Source organism: Rana temporaria, chromosome 1, assembly GCF_905171775.1.
Source record: "Rana temporaria chromosome 1, aRanTem1.1, whole genome shotgun sequence".
In the NCBI taxonomy this organism is placed as follows: domain Eukaryota; kingdom Metazoa; phylum Chordata; class Amphibia; order Anura; family Ranidae; genus Rana; species Rana temporaria.
The window spans coordinates 48,498,971-48,515,619 of record NC_053489.1 but is presented as its reverse complement, the minus strand read 5'-3'; the positions used below and the strand labels follow the sequence as shown (position 1 = coordinate 48,515,619).

The following is a 16,649-nucleotide window of genomic DNA, read 5'->3' as shown; positions in this document are numbered from 1 at the left end:
CAGTGCCCATCAGTTCTGCCAATCAGTGCCCATCAGTGCCTCCTCATCAGTGTCACCTATCAGTGCCACCTATCAGTGCACTTTAGTGCCGCTTATCAGTGCCCAGCAGTGCTGCCAATCAGAGCCCACCAGTTCTGCCAATCAGTGCCCATCAGTTCTGCCAATCAGTGCCCATCAGTGCCTCCTCATCAGTGTCACCTATCAGTGTCCATCATTGCCACTTATCAGTGCCCAGCAGTGCTGCCTATCAGTGCCCACCAGTGCTGCCAATCAGAGCCCACCAGTTCCGCCAATCAGTGCCCATCAGTTCTGCCAATCAGTGCCCATCAGTTCTGCCAATCAGTGCCCATCAGTGCCTCCTCATCAGTGTCACCTACCAGTGCCGCCTATCAGTGCACTTCAGGGCAGGGGCAGACTGACAACTCATGGGGCCCCCGGGGAATAGGAGATTATGTGGCCCCCAGGCAATAGAAGATTATGGGGCCCCCAGGTAATAGGTTATAGGACCCCCAGGCAATAGGAGATTATGGGGCCCCAGGCAATAGATTATAGAGCTGCACAGTATACACACACATACAGTATACACACACACACATACAATAAACACACACAGTATACACACACATACAGTATACACACACAGTATACACACACACACACCACACAATAAACACACACAGTATACACACACAGTATACACACACACACAGTATATACACACAGTATACACACACAGTATACACACAATAAACACACACAGTATACACACACACAATAAACACACACAGTACACACACACAGTATACACACACACTGAAAAGGTACTGGAGAGGTGGGGCATCAATGATCTTGAGATTTTTTTTAGAAAAACACAGGCCCAGATTCAAAGAGATCCACGCAATATTTGCGGAGGCGCAAGGCAACAATTTTGCCCTGCGCCCCGCAATTATTTTGCGCTGCCCGCGATTCACGGAGCTGTAGCTCCGTAAATTGCGGGGGCGCTGTGTAAACTAGCATTTAAATTAGGCGCGCTCCCGCGCCGAGCGTAGAGCGCATGCTCCGTCGGGAAACTTTCCCGACGTGCATTGCGGCAAATGACGTCGCAAGGACGTCATTTGCTTCAAAGTGAACATGAATGGCGTCCAGCGCCATTCACGATTCACTTACGCAAACGACGTAACATTTGAACGTCGCGACGCGGGAACGGCGGATATACTTTAGCATTGGCTGCCCCTACTATTAGAAGGGGCAGCCTTACGCTAAACACGCCGTACGGAAACTCCGTACCTTGCGTACGCAGGGCCCGCGCAAGTTTTGTGAATCGGTGTTAGTATGCAATTTGCATACTATACACAGATCACAATGGGAGCGCTTCCTAGCGGCCAACGCAAGAATGCAGCCTAAGATATGAAGGCATAAGGAGGCTTATGCCACGCATATCTTAGGCTGCAGTCGGCGTAACGATGTTCCTGAATCAGGAGCATTCGCTACGCCGGAGCAAGTAAGCTATTGCGCGGCGCAACCTATGGTTGCGCGGGCGCAATTGCTACCTGAATCTGGGCCACAGATTTTTACACACTGTCCCTGGTTTTACTGAGGCTGGCAACCCTGGTGGGGCCCCCTAGTGGTATGGGGCCCTCGGGCAGTGTCCGAGTGCCCGAATGGTCAGTCCGCCTCTGCTTCAGGGCCCCTATCATGTGCCCACCAGTGCTGCCAATCAGTGCCTCCTCATCAGAGCCCATCAGTGCCTCCTCATCAGAGCCCATCAGTGCCTCCTCATCAGAGCCCATCAGTGCCTCCTCATCAGAGCCCATCAGTGCCTCCTCATCAGAGCCCATCAGTGCCTCCTCATCAGCACACATCAGTGAAGGATAAAAATTACTTTTTGCAAACTGAAAAATATTATTTTTCCCGTTTATTTAGCAAAAAAAAAAAAGTGGTGATTAAATAAATATCACCAAAAGAAAGATCTATTTGTGTGAAGAAATGATACACATTTCACATGGGAACAGTCGGGCAGTAGAGTGTAGTAGCGGTGTAGTCACAGTGTAGTAATAGTAGCAGAGCATTAGCGGTGTAGTAATAGTAGTGATATAGTCACTGTGTAGTAGTGGTGTAGTAGGGCAGTAGAGTGTAGTAGCGGTGTAGTAATAGTAGTGATATAGTCGCTGTGTAGTAGTGGTGTAGTAGGGCAGTAGAGTGTAGTAGCGGTGTAGTAATAGTAGTGATATAGTCGCTGTGTAGTAGTGGTGTAGTAGGCATTTAGTAGTAGGACAGTAGAGTGTAGTAGCGGTGTTGTAATAGTAGTGATATAGTCGCTGTGTAGTAGTGGTGTAGTAGGGCAGTAGAGTGTAGTAGCGGTGTAGTAATAGTAGTGATATAGTCGCTGTGTAGTAGTGGTGTAGTAGGCATTTAGTAGTAGGGCAGTAGAGTGTAGTAGCGGTGTCTAATACAGAGCTTTCCAGCTTCTAGCGGACTGATGTGGTAGAGATCTGATGACTATGTAGTATAGTAGTAGCGGTGTAGTAGTTGTGGAGTACTCAGGGTTGTACAGGGAGGAGACTGGACACATCCTATTCTCCTCGTGCGGGCCCTTTAAGAAGCGCGCTCCCGTTACGCAGAGAAGGGTCAGTGTTTGTGCGCGCGCCTCTCCCAGGCAAGTCATTTACGTTAGACCGTCTCTGAGCGCATGCGCAGTAGGCACCGGGATGTAGCATTTGTTTCCCCTCCGGAACATCCCACCATCGCATTGTTCTCATTACACAGAATATCTTTAGCTCTTCCCTGACACCGGCCGGCCATGCTGGGACATGTAGTCCCCCCGGTTCTCCGGTCACTTACCTCTATTCGGGCTCTCACGGAACTCTATACGAGCTTTCGCCTCCACCAGAACGCGGTACCCCGGGCAACCGTCACCATGGAGACGGCGCTGGGATGACCTCATCGCGCTGCCGGCTCCTCCCACTCCCAGTGTAAGCCTAAACGCTGTTGCCAGTGAGCATGCGCAATGCAATCAGCTAAAAATCCCCTCATGTATGGTCCGCTGCATTGCCATGAAATGCGATTTGCCATGGAATGAGATGGTCCGCCTCCATCTCATCCTATTGGCTCACTCATGTCACGTGACAAAACTTCAGTCACAGCTAGGCTATCATAGGGAGAGGATCTCCTCTCCCTGTGATAGGCCGATAGCACTGTCAGCAGCGTGCCTCCCGCTCCCCGATTAAGTACACCCCGCGCCCGCTCTACTCCCCGTCCACCGCACTCTACTCCCCGTCCCCCGTTAAGGCTCAGGGAACGGGGCGAGTCTACGCTATTACCGTAGACCTAGCGTTGGATACGTTAGTAGCGTACACCTGTGCATGCGCAGTATTTACAACACCAGCCCAGTAGACCTAGCGTAGGCTACGTTAGTAGCGTAAACCTGCGTATGAGGTTTACGCTACTAACGTATCCAACGCTAGGTCTACGGTAATAGCGTAGACTCGCCCCGTTCCTTGAGCCTTAACGGGGGGCGGGGGACGGGGAGTAGAGCGGGCGCGGGGTGTACTTAATCGGGGAGCGGGAGGCACGCTGCTGACAGTGCTATCGGGCTATCACAGGGAGAGGAGATCCTGGGCAACAGGGGCGCCGTGCGGCCATCACAGCTTGCAGAATGTGAGTCGCAGTCAGTTACTCACATGATCATCACAGGAGTCCGACTCCTATGAGTCACAGCAGCAGGCGCTTCCAGGTCTCCCTGCCCTGGGACTGGGTGAAGAGCAACGCATCGGTTGCGGCACCTGAAAAAAATGGCTGCTGCCGGCCCCGACAGGCACACTGCGCATGTGCCGCCGCTGCACGGGAAAGCCGGAAAACGCTCGGCTATTCTCGGGCAGACGGCGCATACGCAGTGGCGTCTAAGTGCCGGGCGGCGCCATTTTTAAATGCAAAGCCGCACTGTCTACCGAAAGGTAAGTCAGTTTAGGTGACCAGGGGGCGAGGGGTGAAGATGGGGGGGCGCCACAGGATTAGCTCGCACAGGGCGCCTAAACACCTAAGGCCGGCCCTGAATCTATCCATTATACATATGGGGGGGGGGGTAGCTGGAGAGGGGGGGGCAGCGCCCGTGTGCCCTTAATGGACGCACCGCCACTGCTTCTAACCGATGTTCGGAGTCTGAAGCTATTTTAAATCAGATGGTGTGACACTACTAAGCCGGAAGCAGAGCTATCCCATGCAAACTGACCGCCCCCATCCGCATTTTTAAATAAAATACCAGACAGTAACCTAGGACCAGGGTGACGTAATTTCCGGTCGCGGCCGAGACTGGAAGTCTTTGGGGCAGATCCACAAAGATCTGCCCCGGCGCAGTGTATCAGAGATACGCTACGCCGCCGTAACTTATTTGGGTTTGGTTTGAATCCAGAAAGAATTTGCGCCGTAAGTTACGGCGGCGTAGTCTATCTCTCGTGGCGTAAGGGAGCGTAATTCAAATGCGGCGAGTAGGGGGCGTGTTTCATTTAAATGAAAGCGCGTCCCCCGCGCCGAACGAACTGCGCATGCCCCGTCCGTCAAAAATCCCAGGGTGCATTGCTCCAAATGACGTCGCAAGGACGTCATTGTTTTCAACGTGAACGTAAATGGCGTCCAGCCCCATTCACTGACGACTTACGCAAACAAATTAAAATTTTAAAAATTATACGCGGGAACGACGGCCATACTTAACCTCTTGACCACTGGGCACTTAAACCCCCTTCCTCACCAGACCAATTTTCAGCTTTCGGTGCTCTCACAATTTGAATGACAATTACTCAGTCATACAACATTGTGCCCATCTGAAATTTTTGTCCTTTTTTTCCCACAAATAGAGCTTTCTTTTGGTGGTATTTGATCACCTCTGCGATTTTTATTTTTTGCGCTATAAAAGAAAAAACACCTAAAATTTTGTAAAAATAAAATAAAAAATATCTTGTTTCTGTCATATTAGCAGGTATTGCGGAGTATTGGGTGGTATTGCAGAGTATGGGGGGGGGGGGTTATTGCAGAGTATGGGGGGGGGGGTTATTGCAGAGTATGGGGGGGGTTGTTGCAGAGTATGGGGGGGGGTTATTGCAGAGTATGGGGGGTTAAATGCAGAGTATGGGGGGTTAAATGCAGAGTATGGGGGTTAAATGCAGAGTATGGGGGGTTAAATGCAGAGTATGGGGGTTATTTGCAGAGTATGGGGGGTTAATTGCAGAGTATGGGGGGTATGGGGGTATTGCAGAGTATGGGGGGTATGGGGGTATTGCAGAGTATGAGGGGTTAATTGCAGAGTATTGCACAGGGAGGGAGGGATGGATCTGTGACTACATGTGTCACAGATCCATCCCACAGCAGCTGCTGCTGCTGCTGCTGCTGCCGCTCTCCCCCCTCTCCTCTCACACTGTACCGATCGGTACAGAGAGGAGAGGGAGGAACCGGCGTCATGTCATGACGCCGGTTTGTTTACAAGTGATCGCTCCGTCATTTGACGGAGCGATCACGTGGTAAACCGCCGCTATCGCGCTATTTACCGCGATGATTGCGGGAGCGCGCCCCAGCGGCCACGCGAGTGAAGGATTCTGGGAGGACGTCCCAGGGACGTCGTCCCGGAATAACTCCACCGCGCTGTAGCAGTATTTTCGCTATGGCGCGGTGGGGTAGTGGTTAACATTGAGTACGCCACCAGATAGCAGCTTTAACTATACGCCGGAAAAAGCCGAACGGAAACAACGTAAAAGAATGCGACGGCCGCTCGTACGTTCGTGGATCGTCGGAAATAGCTAATTTGCATACTCGACGCAGAAAACGTCTGAAACGCCACCCAGCGGCCGCCGGAAAATTGCATCTTAGATCCGACGGAGTACTAAGGCGTACGCCTGTCGGATCTAACACAGATGCCGTCGTATCTGTTTGGTGATACGACACGCAAAATTTGAAATTACGCGGCGTATCAACAGATACGCCGGCGTAATTTCTTTGAGCATCTGCCCCTTTGAATTTACTGAAGCTGATTGTTCCGATTTCAAATGTAAGTTTGCTGCTTTGAATAAATAAATTTGATTAATTTACTGCACTCCAGAGATCTCCTTTATCTTATGAGTCTTAAATTGAGGAGAGTGGATGAGATTAAATTTGGACCTGATTCGCACCTGAACCGGTGAACAGAAACGCACCGAACCTCATGCTGTGAACCGCGGCCGCATCACTTTGACCCAATACCTTTAAAATAATCGCTTATGGACAATTTTAGGTATCATAGTGGTTCACTATTTCTCAGGTGCACGCATTTTTAAATCTTAACATGTCTGTTTACTTGCTGCAACGTCATATTTTATACTTTACCAAAAAAGTAGGTATTATGTTGCATTTGTGTGAAATAAAATGTATTTCAGTGCGGGACATAAAAATTGCAACAGCCACCATTTTATTCCCCATGGGCTCTGCTTTCAAAAAATATATAAAGTTTGGGGGTTCTGAATAATTTTCTAGAAACATTTTTAAATTTTTAGCATGTGTGGAAAATGTAAAAATTGGCAAGGACAGCAAGTGGTAAAAAAAGATTTGTATTGCATATTGTGTCCCGGCTGGAGGTTTATGTTCACTTCCTCTATTTATAACCATACAGGAAGTGTCACAGGTACAGTGAGGGGCCGTTTTCACTACAGTAAAAACTGACAAGGATTCTAAAAACAATGATTCTTTTTTCTGACTGAAGATAGGCAATATTTTTGCCACAGCACAGCACATTACAATTTTGCCTTTTGTTTTCCTTCCAACAAAATGGCTGAAAATAGCTGAGGCGACAGAATCTTCACATCCGGTCCTCGCGCAATAGCCGAGCAATACCCGCAATACAGCGACTGCGGCGCTGAGGTCAGATGGGCGCGTCTACTCCGCGCCTGCGCACTGAGCTAGAGGAAGCGAATCTGATGCAACCGGCTGCCAGGCAGTGTGGGAGACATGGACGCGATCGGTGAAAGCACGGCTCGACTCCAGCTGGGTGAGAGGGGGGATGGGGAGGCCAATGAGGGTTCTGTACAGACTGTGTGAGTGACAAGGCTTCCCATGTCACTGTATGGAGGGGGCTGATTGCTGTGCAGACATATGGATGACAGGGGGGTGGGGAGAGCATGGCTGATGAATGGGGCTGACCATACACTGACTGTACTACCTGGTCAGTACAAGTGATGAGATCACATGAATCACCACTATAACCACTGTACTGTACATAGGGACACATGGGGGCAGAGGGTACACAAGGGGGTATGGGAGCAGTAGCGGCTGGTGCTCAACATTTTGGGGGGGGGGGGGGGGGGTGCAAACGAAATAAATAAAAAAAATTGCAGCCTCACTGTGCCCATCAAATGCAGCCACCGTGCCATTAATTGTAGTCACGGTGCCATGCCATCAAACGCAGCCACTGTGGCATCAATTGTCACCACTGTGCCATGCCATCAAATGCAGTCACTATGCCATCAATTTGCACCACTGTGCCATGGCATCAAACGCAGTCTCTGTGCCATGGCATCAAACGCAGTTGCTGTGCCATGGCATCAAACGCAGCCGCTGTGCCATGCCATCAAACGCATGCCCCTCAATTGTCGCCACTCTGCCCTTTAATTGTCGCCACTGTGCCCATTGTTGTCACTGTGCCCTTTAATTGTTGCCAATGTGCCCATTGTCGCCACTGTGCCATTGATGCCACTGTGCCCATTGTCGCCGCTGTGCCCTGTAAAATGCACTTACCTTTCTCCTTCCACGTCCCTCGATGTCTTCTCCCACCTTGGTGACGCTTCAGCCAATCAGGTTACCGATAACCAGAATCGGTGAACCTGATTAGCTGAGACGGCCGTCAGTCTTCTCCAAGGAACGCACCCCCCGTACGTTCCGAGGAAAGCATCCGGGAGACGAGGGCTGTACTTGGAAAGCCTATCAGAGCCGCTGGCTCTGATAGGCACTTCCGCACACCCAACCAGCTGCCGTTATTCAGGTGGTCGGCGCTCAAGGTCCGGCCACCTGAAAAGACCAGCGGCAGCTGGCAACAATAACATACATTCATGCAATGCATGAATGTATGTTATTTCAGTAGCGGTGCGGAGCCAGAGGGGGCGGCGCTCCAGCGCCCTCTATATACGGACCGCCACTGTATGGGAGACCCATGGGGTATATGGGGGATACAAGGGGTGTAGGGCGGCACAAAGGGGGTAAAGAGGACCCATATAGGGGTGTAGGGGACACAAGGGTGTAAGGGAAGCCATTTAATATATGGGGACACAAGGGGTGTAGGGGGACCCCATGGGGTATATAGGGGACTCATTGGGTATATGGGGGACACAAGGGTTGTAAGGGAACCCATGGGGTATATATGGGATACAAGGGTGTAAGGGAACCTATTGGATATATGGGGGACACAAGGGGTGTAGGGGGGCACAAATGGGGTGGAGGGGACCCATATAGGGGTGTAGGGGGCACAAGGGGTGTAAGGGAACCCATGGGGTATATATAGGACACAAAGGTGTAAGGGAACCTATTGGATATATGGAGGACACATGGGGTGTAGGGGAACACAAGGGGTGTAGGAGACCCATATGGGGTGTAAGGGGATCCATAGGGGATACAAGGGCTGTAAGGGGACCCACATGGTATTTGGAGGATACAAGGGCTGTAAGGGGACCCATAGGGGATACAAGGGCTGTAAGGGGACCCATAGGGTATATGGGGGACCCAATGTGGTGTAGAGAAGACCCATGGGGTATATGGGGGATACACGGGCTGTAAGGGGACAAATATAGGGGTGTAGAAGGGACAGATCACAACCCCATACACACGGAGATGGCCCATTGGACTAATGTAGGAATATATTGTTATGATGAGTGATAGGATACACTGTGGAATGTACCGTATGGTCCTGGAGATGAAAATGGCAGTATTGAATGGAACTTGTGTTTCCAACAATGGACAATCTCTTCACATTTCTGTTCTTCCATGTTAGAGCCCCTTGGTTTTAACTGCTATCCGGAGGGCTCCATCAGAGAGATTTCCCTTCACTTCCTGTCCTGATGACAATGTTGTACTTGTGTCACAAATCCCAGAAGGCTGATGTGACCGAACATCCTACAACACCCACGCCCGCCTCAGCACCCCAAAAATAATAAAACATTATGTTTTGGGTTTGTGGTTCTCAGATATTGATTTGGTTGATTTCTGCTTTAAGTGACAACTTCCTGAGCTTTTTGTTTTGTTTACTGTTGGCGCTGAGCTGCTCTGGTGCCAGTAGAGAAACACTGACCAAGTCAAGGTTACGCTGATCTGTCCCTAAGTAGGTGTCCATGGTTGTTTGAACCCAAAGGTCCTGCACCCTTCGGTTGCCTTTGTACAATGTTTCTTCCCTCGGGTCAGATTGGGGCAGGTCAGAATTCTTTTTATTATTATTTTTTTATGATGTTTTATATTGGGTTGCAAGCTTTTTTATTTTTTATTATAATATACTGTGGGGCAAACCTGCTGTCATTAACCTCCTAAATAAAAGGTCTTCATTGTCTCCATACAGAAGAAATGTATGTGTCGGAGAAAGAAGGGGATGATGCCGCTGGTGATGGGACCAAGGAGAAACCCCTTAAAACCGTTCTTAAGGTAAGTCATCTGATAGAAGTCTCTTAGCTAGATTCACAGAGAGTTACGCCGGCGTATCAGTAGATACGCCGACCTAACTCGGAATCTGCGCCGTCCTAAGTTTAAGTGTATTCTCAAACTGAGATACACTTAAACCTAGCTAAGATGCAACAGCCTGCGCCGTCGTATCTTGGGGTGCAATATTTAGGCTGGACGCTAGGTGGCGCTTCCGTTGAGTTCGGCGTAGAATATGTAAATGCCTAGATACGCCTATTCACGAACGTACGTGCGCCCGTCGCAGTAAAGATACGCCGTTTACGTAAGGCGTTTTCAGGCGTAAAGTTATTCCATCAAATAGCTGGACTAGTCAATGTTAAGTATGGCCGTCGTTCCCGCGTCGAAATTTGAACATTTTACGTCGTTTGAGTGAGTGAGAAACTTATATAGCGCAACAAATGCGAACTTAATTGCCTCAAGGCGCTTGGCATCCAAAGTTGTGCAGGTCTTTCAGAAGAGGTGGGTCTTCAGTTTTTTCCTAAAAACCCGATGGTTTTCTTCCAAGCGGATGGTCGTGGGTAGAGCATTCCAGAGCCGTGGTCCTTGGACCGAGAATCTACGTTCTCCCTTAGATTTGTAGTGAGATTTGGGAATTTGGAGAAGGTTTTGGTTGGTTGATCGGAGCACGCGCTGGGTGACGTAGGGTTTTATTTTCTCGCTTAAATATTGAGGAGCTTTACACTGTGTACATTTGTGGGTGAGGCAGAGTGTCTTGAATGTCACCCGGTCCTGTACGGGCAGCCAGTGGAGGGACCTCAAGGCCGGGGAGATTGGTTCCCACGGCTTTTTACCTGTTACCAGTCTGGCTGCCGTGTTCTGGACGACTTGTAGACGTGAAATCTGGTATTTCGGTAGTCCTAAATAGAGTGAATTTGCGTAGTCGAGTCGTGAGTTGATGATTGTTCCAACCACTACTGCGGTGTCCTCTTCCGGGATGAAGGGGATGAGTCTACGTAGCATGCGGAGCAGATGATGAGAACCGCTGACGACTGATCCTATTTGTGCATCCATCGTCATGTCTGCGTCAAAGATGACTCCGAGACTTTTGACTTTATTGCTTGGCGCGATGGTTTGTCCGAGGATGGTGGGTGGTGTCCATGTGGTCCTGGAGATAGATTTCCTATTTGCATGAAGGGTGAGTAGCTCTGTTTTGGATCCGTTGAGTTTGAGGGAGCTTTCCGTCATCCAATTGTCGATCAGTGTAAGACATTTTCTTTATCGTACATCACGGGACACAGAGCGGCATATTCATTACTATATGGGTTATATGGAGTACCTTCAGGTGATGGACACTGGCAATCTCAAAAACAGGAAGTGCCCCTCCCTATATAACCCCCTCCCATAGGAGGAGTACCTCAGTTTTTACGCCAGTGTCTTAGGTGTTGGTCATGGTTTAGCTTGCCTCCACATCCTTGGGATTAAGGTGGGCTAACCGGTTCTGTCCAAAGGCCTCAGTGCTAAAGTGGTCAGCAACCAGACCCCAAACCAATGGGGTATAGCCCATAATGCTTTCTGTCACAGAGAGCTGGACTCTGGGCCCAGAACTTAGAAACCTTTGGGGGCCTAATGTTTCTGTTGCCAGGGTGCTATATGGGCCCAGGACAGTGGATCCTTCATAGGAACCCAGGGCCTGAAGGTCTAGACGCCCCACGGAGATGGGGGAAGATTGGACCTCTTGCTGTGCAAAGTCCTGCGGCATGGAGCAGGTAAGTGAGGGGAAACTTGCGGAACTTGGTTCGCAGCAGGTTTTGTCTGGGGGAAGGTCACAGCGGGACATGCCTATGGTTTATGCGCTGCATCTGGCAAGGTGAGTCACATATCTTAAGATAGGATGACTCTATATGTGTATATTCCCCATAATTGTGACCTCCCTGGTAGTATTGCAACTGGTGCTAGTAGCATTGAAAAGGGCCTGTGTGTATAGTGACAATTCTCTTTAAGAGAAGCCCCTGGGAATCTATTGAGGTTTCTTATGTAGAGAGTGAATGCTCTTACCTGCAAGCCTGCTCAGAGAGGTCCAGGCGGTTGCTGCAGAAAAATAAATGCCGCTATGTGGATCCTGGCCTGGACGGCAGGATCAGCCTCTGACCTCCTCGTGTGGGCCTCCCCCCCCCCCCCCCCCCCCCCCCCCCCCCCCCCCCCGCCGGCGGGCGCGCGCGCGTCCCCGTGATATGGGCGCAATTTCGCGCCGTTTTTTTGAAGGGGAAGGGCGGGCCCGTAGGTAAAAGGAAGGGGCGGCCCTTCCAAAAGAGTTCCCAGCTCAGTGATGTGTTGGAACTGAGAGAGGAAGGACCAGAGCGGCAGAGTGGGGCGCCGAGGACACACAGTGGCCAAAGAAGAGTATTACAGTCTTCAAAAAGACTGTCTTTCACCCTAAAGATAGGGTTTCTTTTTCTTTTCAGCAGTTTTTATTGGCAAATACTACTAAAGGGGGACAGAATGGTTTTTCTTTCTTTGGTTTAAAAAAAAAACAAAAACAAACCAAGATTATTAAGGAAAGGCATTTTTTTCCCCAGAAAGGGTTTGTGGGCAACAACTATTTATTTTCCCAAACACCATTAAGTAGCGGGCGTACCTCGGTATTGTACCATGGCATCTGGTTTGGAGGGTACAAAAGGTGGGGATTCCCCCAGAGGGTCCGGGGTCTCGGACAAAGTCTTACCGCTACTTTCCCCAGAAGGAGCCTTGGTGAGACCATCGGGATCTGGGGCTGGAGCTGGCACGGGTCAGTCCAACCCTAGGGTGGTCACGGACGAGGTACTGTCCACCTCTCTAAAGGAGATGGAAAAAAGAATGGAAAAAATGATAGCCAAGGCTATGCGGGGCAGAAAACGGAATAGATCTCCGTCGCCCGAGCGTGAACCCTCAGATGAGGAGGTCCCTTCCGCAGAGGAATGGGAAGACCTCTTGGACAAGGACCAAGTAGGTTCAGGGATCGAGGATCCGGGTACGGAGGAGTCTGGCGCAGCCTCCCAAGGGGAGAGCTGGTGGGTTCAAGTTTTAACAGACTTGGTCCATAGGACGTTCAACTTGCCAGTACCAGATCTCCAAGTATCAACGGTCTCAGCTTTGGGCTCACTAAGAGCGCCTCAAACCAATGCGGTTTTTCCGATCCATCCTCTACTAGAGGAAGTTATGTTCCAAGATTGGGCCAAGCCAGATAGAATCTTTGTACCACCAAAGAGATTCTCTGCCTTATATCCTATGGAAGAGAAATTTTCCAAGAGATGGGCAGCCCCGGCTGTAGACGCAGCCATCTCATGTGTTAACAAATCTTTAACATGCCCTGTAGAAAACATACAGGTGTTCAAGGATCCGGTTGATAAACGCTTGGAAACGCTACTTAAAACCTCCTTCACTACTGCAAGGGCAGTAGTGCAGCCAGCTGTGGCTGCAATTGGGGTTGCACAAGCATTATCGGATCAAGCTAAGCAGATGCTTAAACTTATTCCTGCCCAGCAGGCAGAAGAATTTTCGGACGTCCCTAGGGCCATACGCTTTACGGTAGATGCGATTAAGGATTCGATCCAGCAAGCGTCACGTTTATCGTTATCCCTTATCCATATGAGAAGACTCTTATGGTTAAAGAGCTGGGAGGCAGAACCCCCATGCAAGAAGCTCCTGGTAGGGTTCCCCTTCCATGGAGGACGACTCTTCGGAGAAGACCTGGACAAATACATCCAGACCATTTCAAGCGGAAAAAGTACACTTTTGCCCACCAAGAAGAAGTTTCGGGGGCCTGCGTTTAAACGACAGTACTCCCCTGGGCAGGGGCCCTCCAATACCAAACAGTATCGACGGCCTCCTGCAAGATCAAATTTTAACAAGTCGCAGGGACAGGCCGGCGCAGGCAAGAAGCAGTGGTTTCGCAAGCCAGCAAAGCCAGCCCCCAAGCCGGCCTTATGAAGGGGCGCCCCCACCCTCGAAGGTGGGGGGAAGACTGCGTCTCTTTACAGAGGTTTGGGAGGCCAGCATTCCCGACAAATGGGTACGGTCCTCCGTGGCTACAGGCTACAAACTAGACTTCCTAAAGTTTCCTCCTCCTCATTTTCAGGAGTCAAGAGTACCAAACGATCCGAAGAAGGGAGCCGCATTAATAGCGGCATTGAATCATCTACTCTCTCAGGAGGTAATAGTAGAGGTACCAGTCCAAGAACAGGGGCTAGGTTTCTACTCCAACCTATTCATTATCCCAAAGCCCAACGGCGATGTCAGGCCAATTTTGGACTTAAAAATGGTAAATGCATACCTAAAGGTCCGCTCATTTCGGATGGAATCCGTGCGGTCGGCAGTTGCCGCACTTCAGAAGGACGATTTTATGGCATCCATAGACATAAAGGATGCTTACCTTCATGTTCCAGTTTACCAGCCACATCAAAGATTTCTACGCTTCTCGGTGGCTCTACGTCATTTCCAATTCATGGCGCTTCCCTTCGGGTTGGCTACGGCCCCCCGAGTGTTCACGAAGGTCCTAGCTCCAATCCTAGCCAATTTAAGGATTCAAGGGGTCACAATCCTAGCATACCTGGACGACCTCCTAGTCATAGATCACTCGTCTCCTGGCTTGGAACAAGCAGTGGCCCTCACAGTTCAGTACCTCGAGAGGTTCGGCTGGGTCCTAAATCGAGAAAAATCAGCATTCCAGCCCACAAGGCAGTTGGAATATCTCGGCATGAGATTAGACACAGAACAACAGAGGGTGTTTCTGCCTCTGATAAAAGTCAAAGCCATCAAGGAATTAATTCTACTGGTTCTAAGCAAGAAGGAACCAACTGTTCGCCTATGTATGCGGTTACTAGGCAAGATGGTGGCCACATTCGAGGCGGTACCGTACGCCCAGAGCCACACTCGCATCCTGCAGGCAGCCATCCTGTCAGCCTGGAGCAGGAGGCCACAGGCCTTAGATATCCCTTTGCCGCTCTCATCAAGAGTCCGACAAAGTCTGTGTTGGTGGTTAGACCCTCAGAATCTACTGAAGGGGAAGTCTTTCAGCCCAGTGGCTTGGAAGATAGTAACCACAGACGCCAGCCTAACAGGCTGGGGAGCAATTTTGGATGGTTGCACTCGCCAAGGCACTTGGGCAAAGCCAGAGAAGCAGTTGCCCATCAACATCTTGGAGCTCAGAGCTGCTCGACTAGCCCTCAGGGCTTGGACGTCCAAGTTGCAGGGGTTCCCGGTGAAAATTCAATCGGACAATGCCACGGCAGTGGCATACATAAATCACCAAGGGGGAACCAAGAGTCAAGCCGCTCAGAGAGAGGTGAGCTTGATTCTCCTATGGGCAGAAGCTCATGTGCCCTGCATATCGGCGATATTCATTCCAGGAGTGGACAACCTTCAGGCGGACTTTTTAAGTCGCCAGACTCTGTTGCCGGGGGAATGGTCTCTACATCCACAGGTCTTTCAGACACTCTGCCAGAGATGGGGAGTGCCGGACGTGGACGTCATGGCATCAAGACTCAACAAGAAACTAGACAGGTTCATATCCCGCTCAAGGGATCCGATGGCCTGCGGAACCGATGCGCTGGTTTGCCCTTGGCATCAGTTCAGACTACTTTATGTATTTCCCCCGCTCCAGTTACTACCCCGCCTGCTGCGCAGGATCAGGGTGGAGCACATACCAGTCATCCTGGTAGCTCCAGCATGGCCCAGAAGGGCATGGTATTCAGTAATCCTAAAGATGGTAGTGGGAGACCCTTGGACTCTTCCTCTACGGCCAGACCTGCTATCGCAAGGTCCGATCCTCCACCCTGCCTTACGGCATCTAAATTTGACGGCCTGGAAGCTGAATCCCTGATTCTCAGGGGTAGAGGTCTGTCTCAGAAAGTAATCTCTACCCTAATCAGAGCCAGGAAACCGGTCTCTAGGGTGATTTATTACAGGGTCTGGAAGGCCTATGTAGGCTGGTGTGAGTCCAAGCGATGGCTTTCTCGCAAGTTTACCATCGATAGAGTATTACGTTTTCTCCAGCTAGGAGTGGATAAAGGACTGGCATTAAGCACAATCAAAGGACAGATTTCAGCTTTGTCAGTGTGGTTTCAGCGGCCGCTGGCCACCCACTCGCTAGTTAAGACCTACCTTCAAGGGGTCTTACGTATTAATCCTCCAGTTAAATCCCCGCTTTGTCCGTGGGATCTAAATCTTGTTCTGTCAAGTTTACAGAAACAACCTTTTGAGCCGTTGGCTGAAATTCCTTTGGTTTTACTGACAAGGAAGTTAGTATTTTTGGTCGCCATAGTTTCGGCCAGAAGAGTATCGGAACTGGCAGCCTTATCCTGTAAGGAACCATATCTTATTTTGCATAAGGACAGGGTCGTTCTCCGCCCTCATCCTTCCTTCCTACCAGAGGTTATATCCAGTTTTCATCTAAACCAGGATTTGGTATTACCATCCTTCTTTCCTAAACCTACTTCCAGAAAGGAAGGGTTGCTGCATACCTTGGATATTGTCAGGGCCATGAAGGCCTATCTTAAAGCTACAGAGAAGATCCGGAAAACAGATGTGTTGTTCATTTTACCGGATGGGCCCAAGAAGGGGCAGGCAGCTGCAAAATCCACCATCTCGAGGTGGATTAAACAGTTAATCACTCAGGCCTACGGTTTGAAAGGGTTGCCTCCTCCGTTATCATTAAAGGCTCATTCTACTAGGGCCATGGGCGCCTCCTGGGCAGCACACCACCAGATCTCTATGGCTCAAGTTTGCAAGGCGGCAACCTGGTCTTCTGTCCACACGTTTACAAAATTCTACCAGTTGGACGTAAGAAGGAATACGGATACAGCCTTTGGGCAGGCAGTGCTGCAGGCTGCAGTTTGAGACCCTCTGATTCCGGGGGGCTCCCTTTTGAGTTAAATTTAAAAATTTATTTTTTCTCAACTAAGTTGGATTTATTATGATTTGAGTATATCTCTAAATTAAATCCTTTTGTCTTAGGAAGATGTTCTCCCTCCCCTCATTGTAAGCATTGCTTTGGGACA

At 50.0% G+C, this 16,649-nt stretch overlaps 1 protein-coding gene across 1 annotated transcript in view; it reads left to right on the top strand.

The window, feature by feature from the left end:
- Positions 1–6,890: 6,890 nt before the first annotated feature.
- The window catches only part of NARS1 (asparaginyl-tRNA synthetase 1), a 61,446-nt gene continuing 51,687 nt past the window's right edge, over positions 6,891–16,649 (top strand). The window contains exons 1-2 of the mRNA XM_040337528.1: positions 6,891–7,006; positions 9,557–9,639. Of these exons, the coding sequence (XP_040193462.1) occupies positions 6,967–7,006; positions 9,557–9,639 (123 nt within the window). The 5' untranslated portion in view covers positions 6,891–6,966. The remainder of the gene's footprint in view (positions 7,007–9,556; positions 9,640–16,649) is intronic.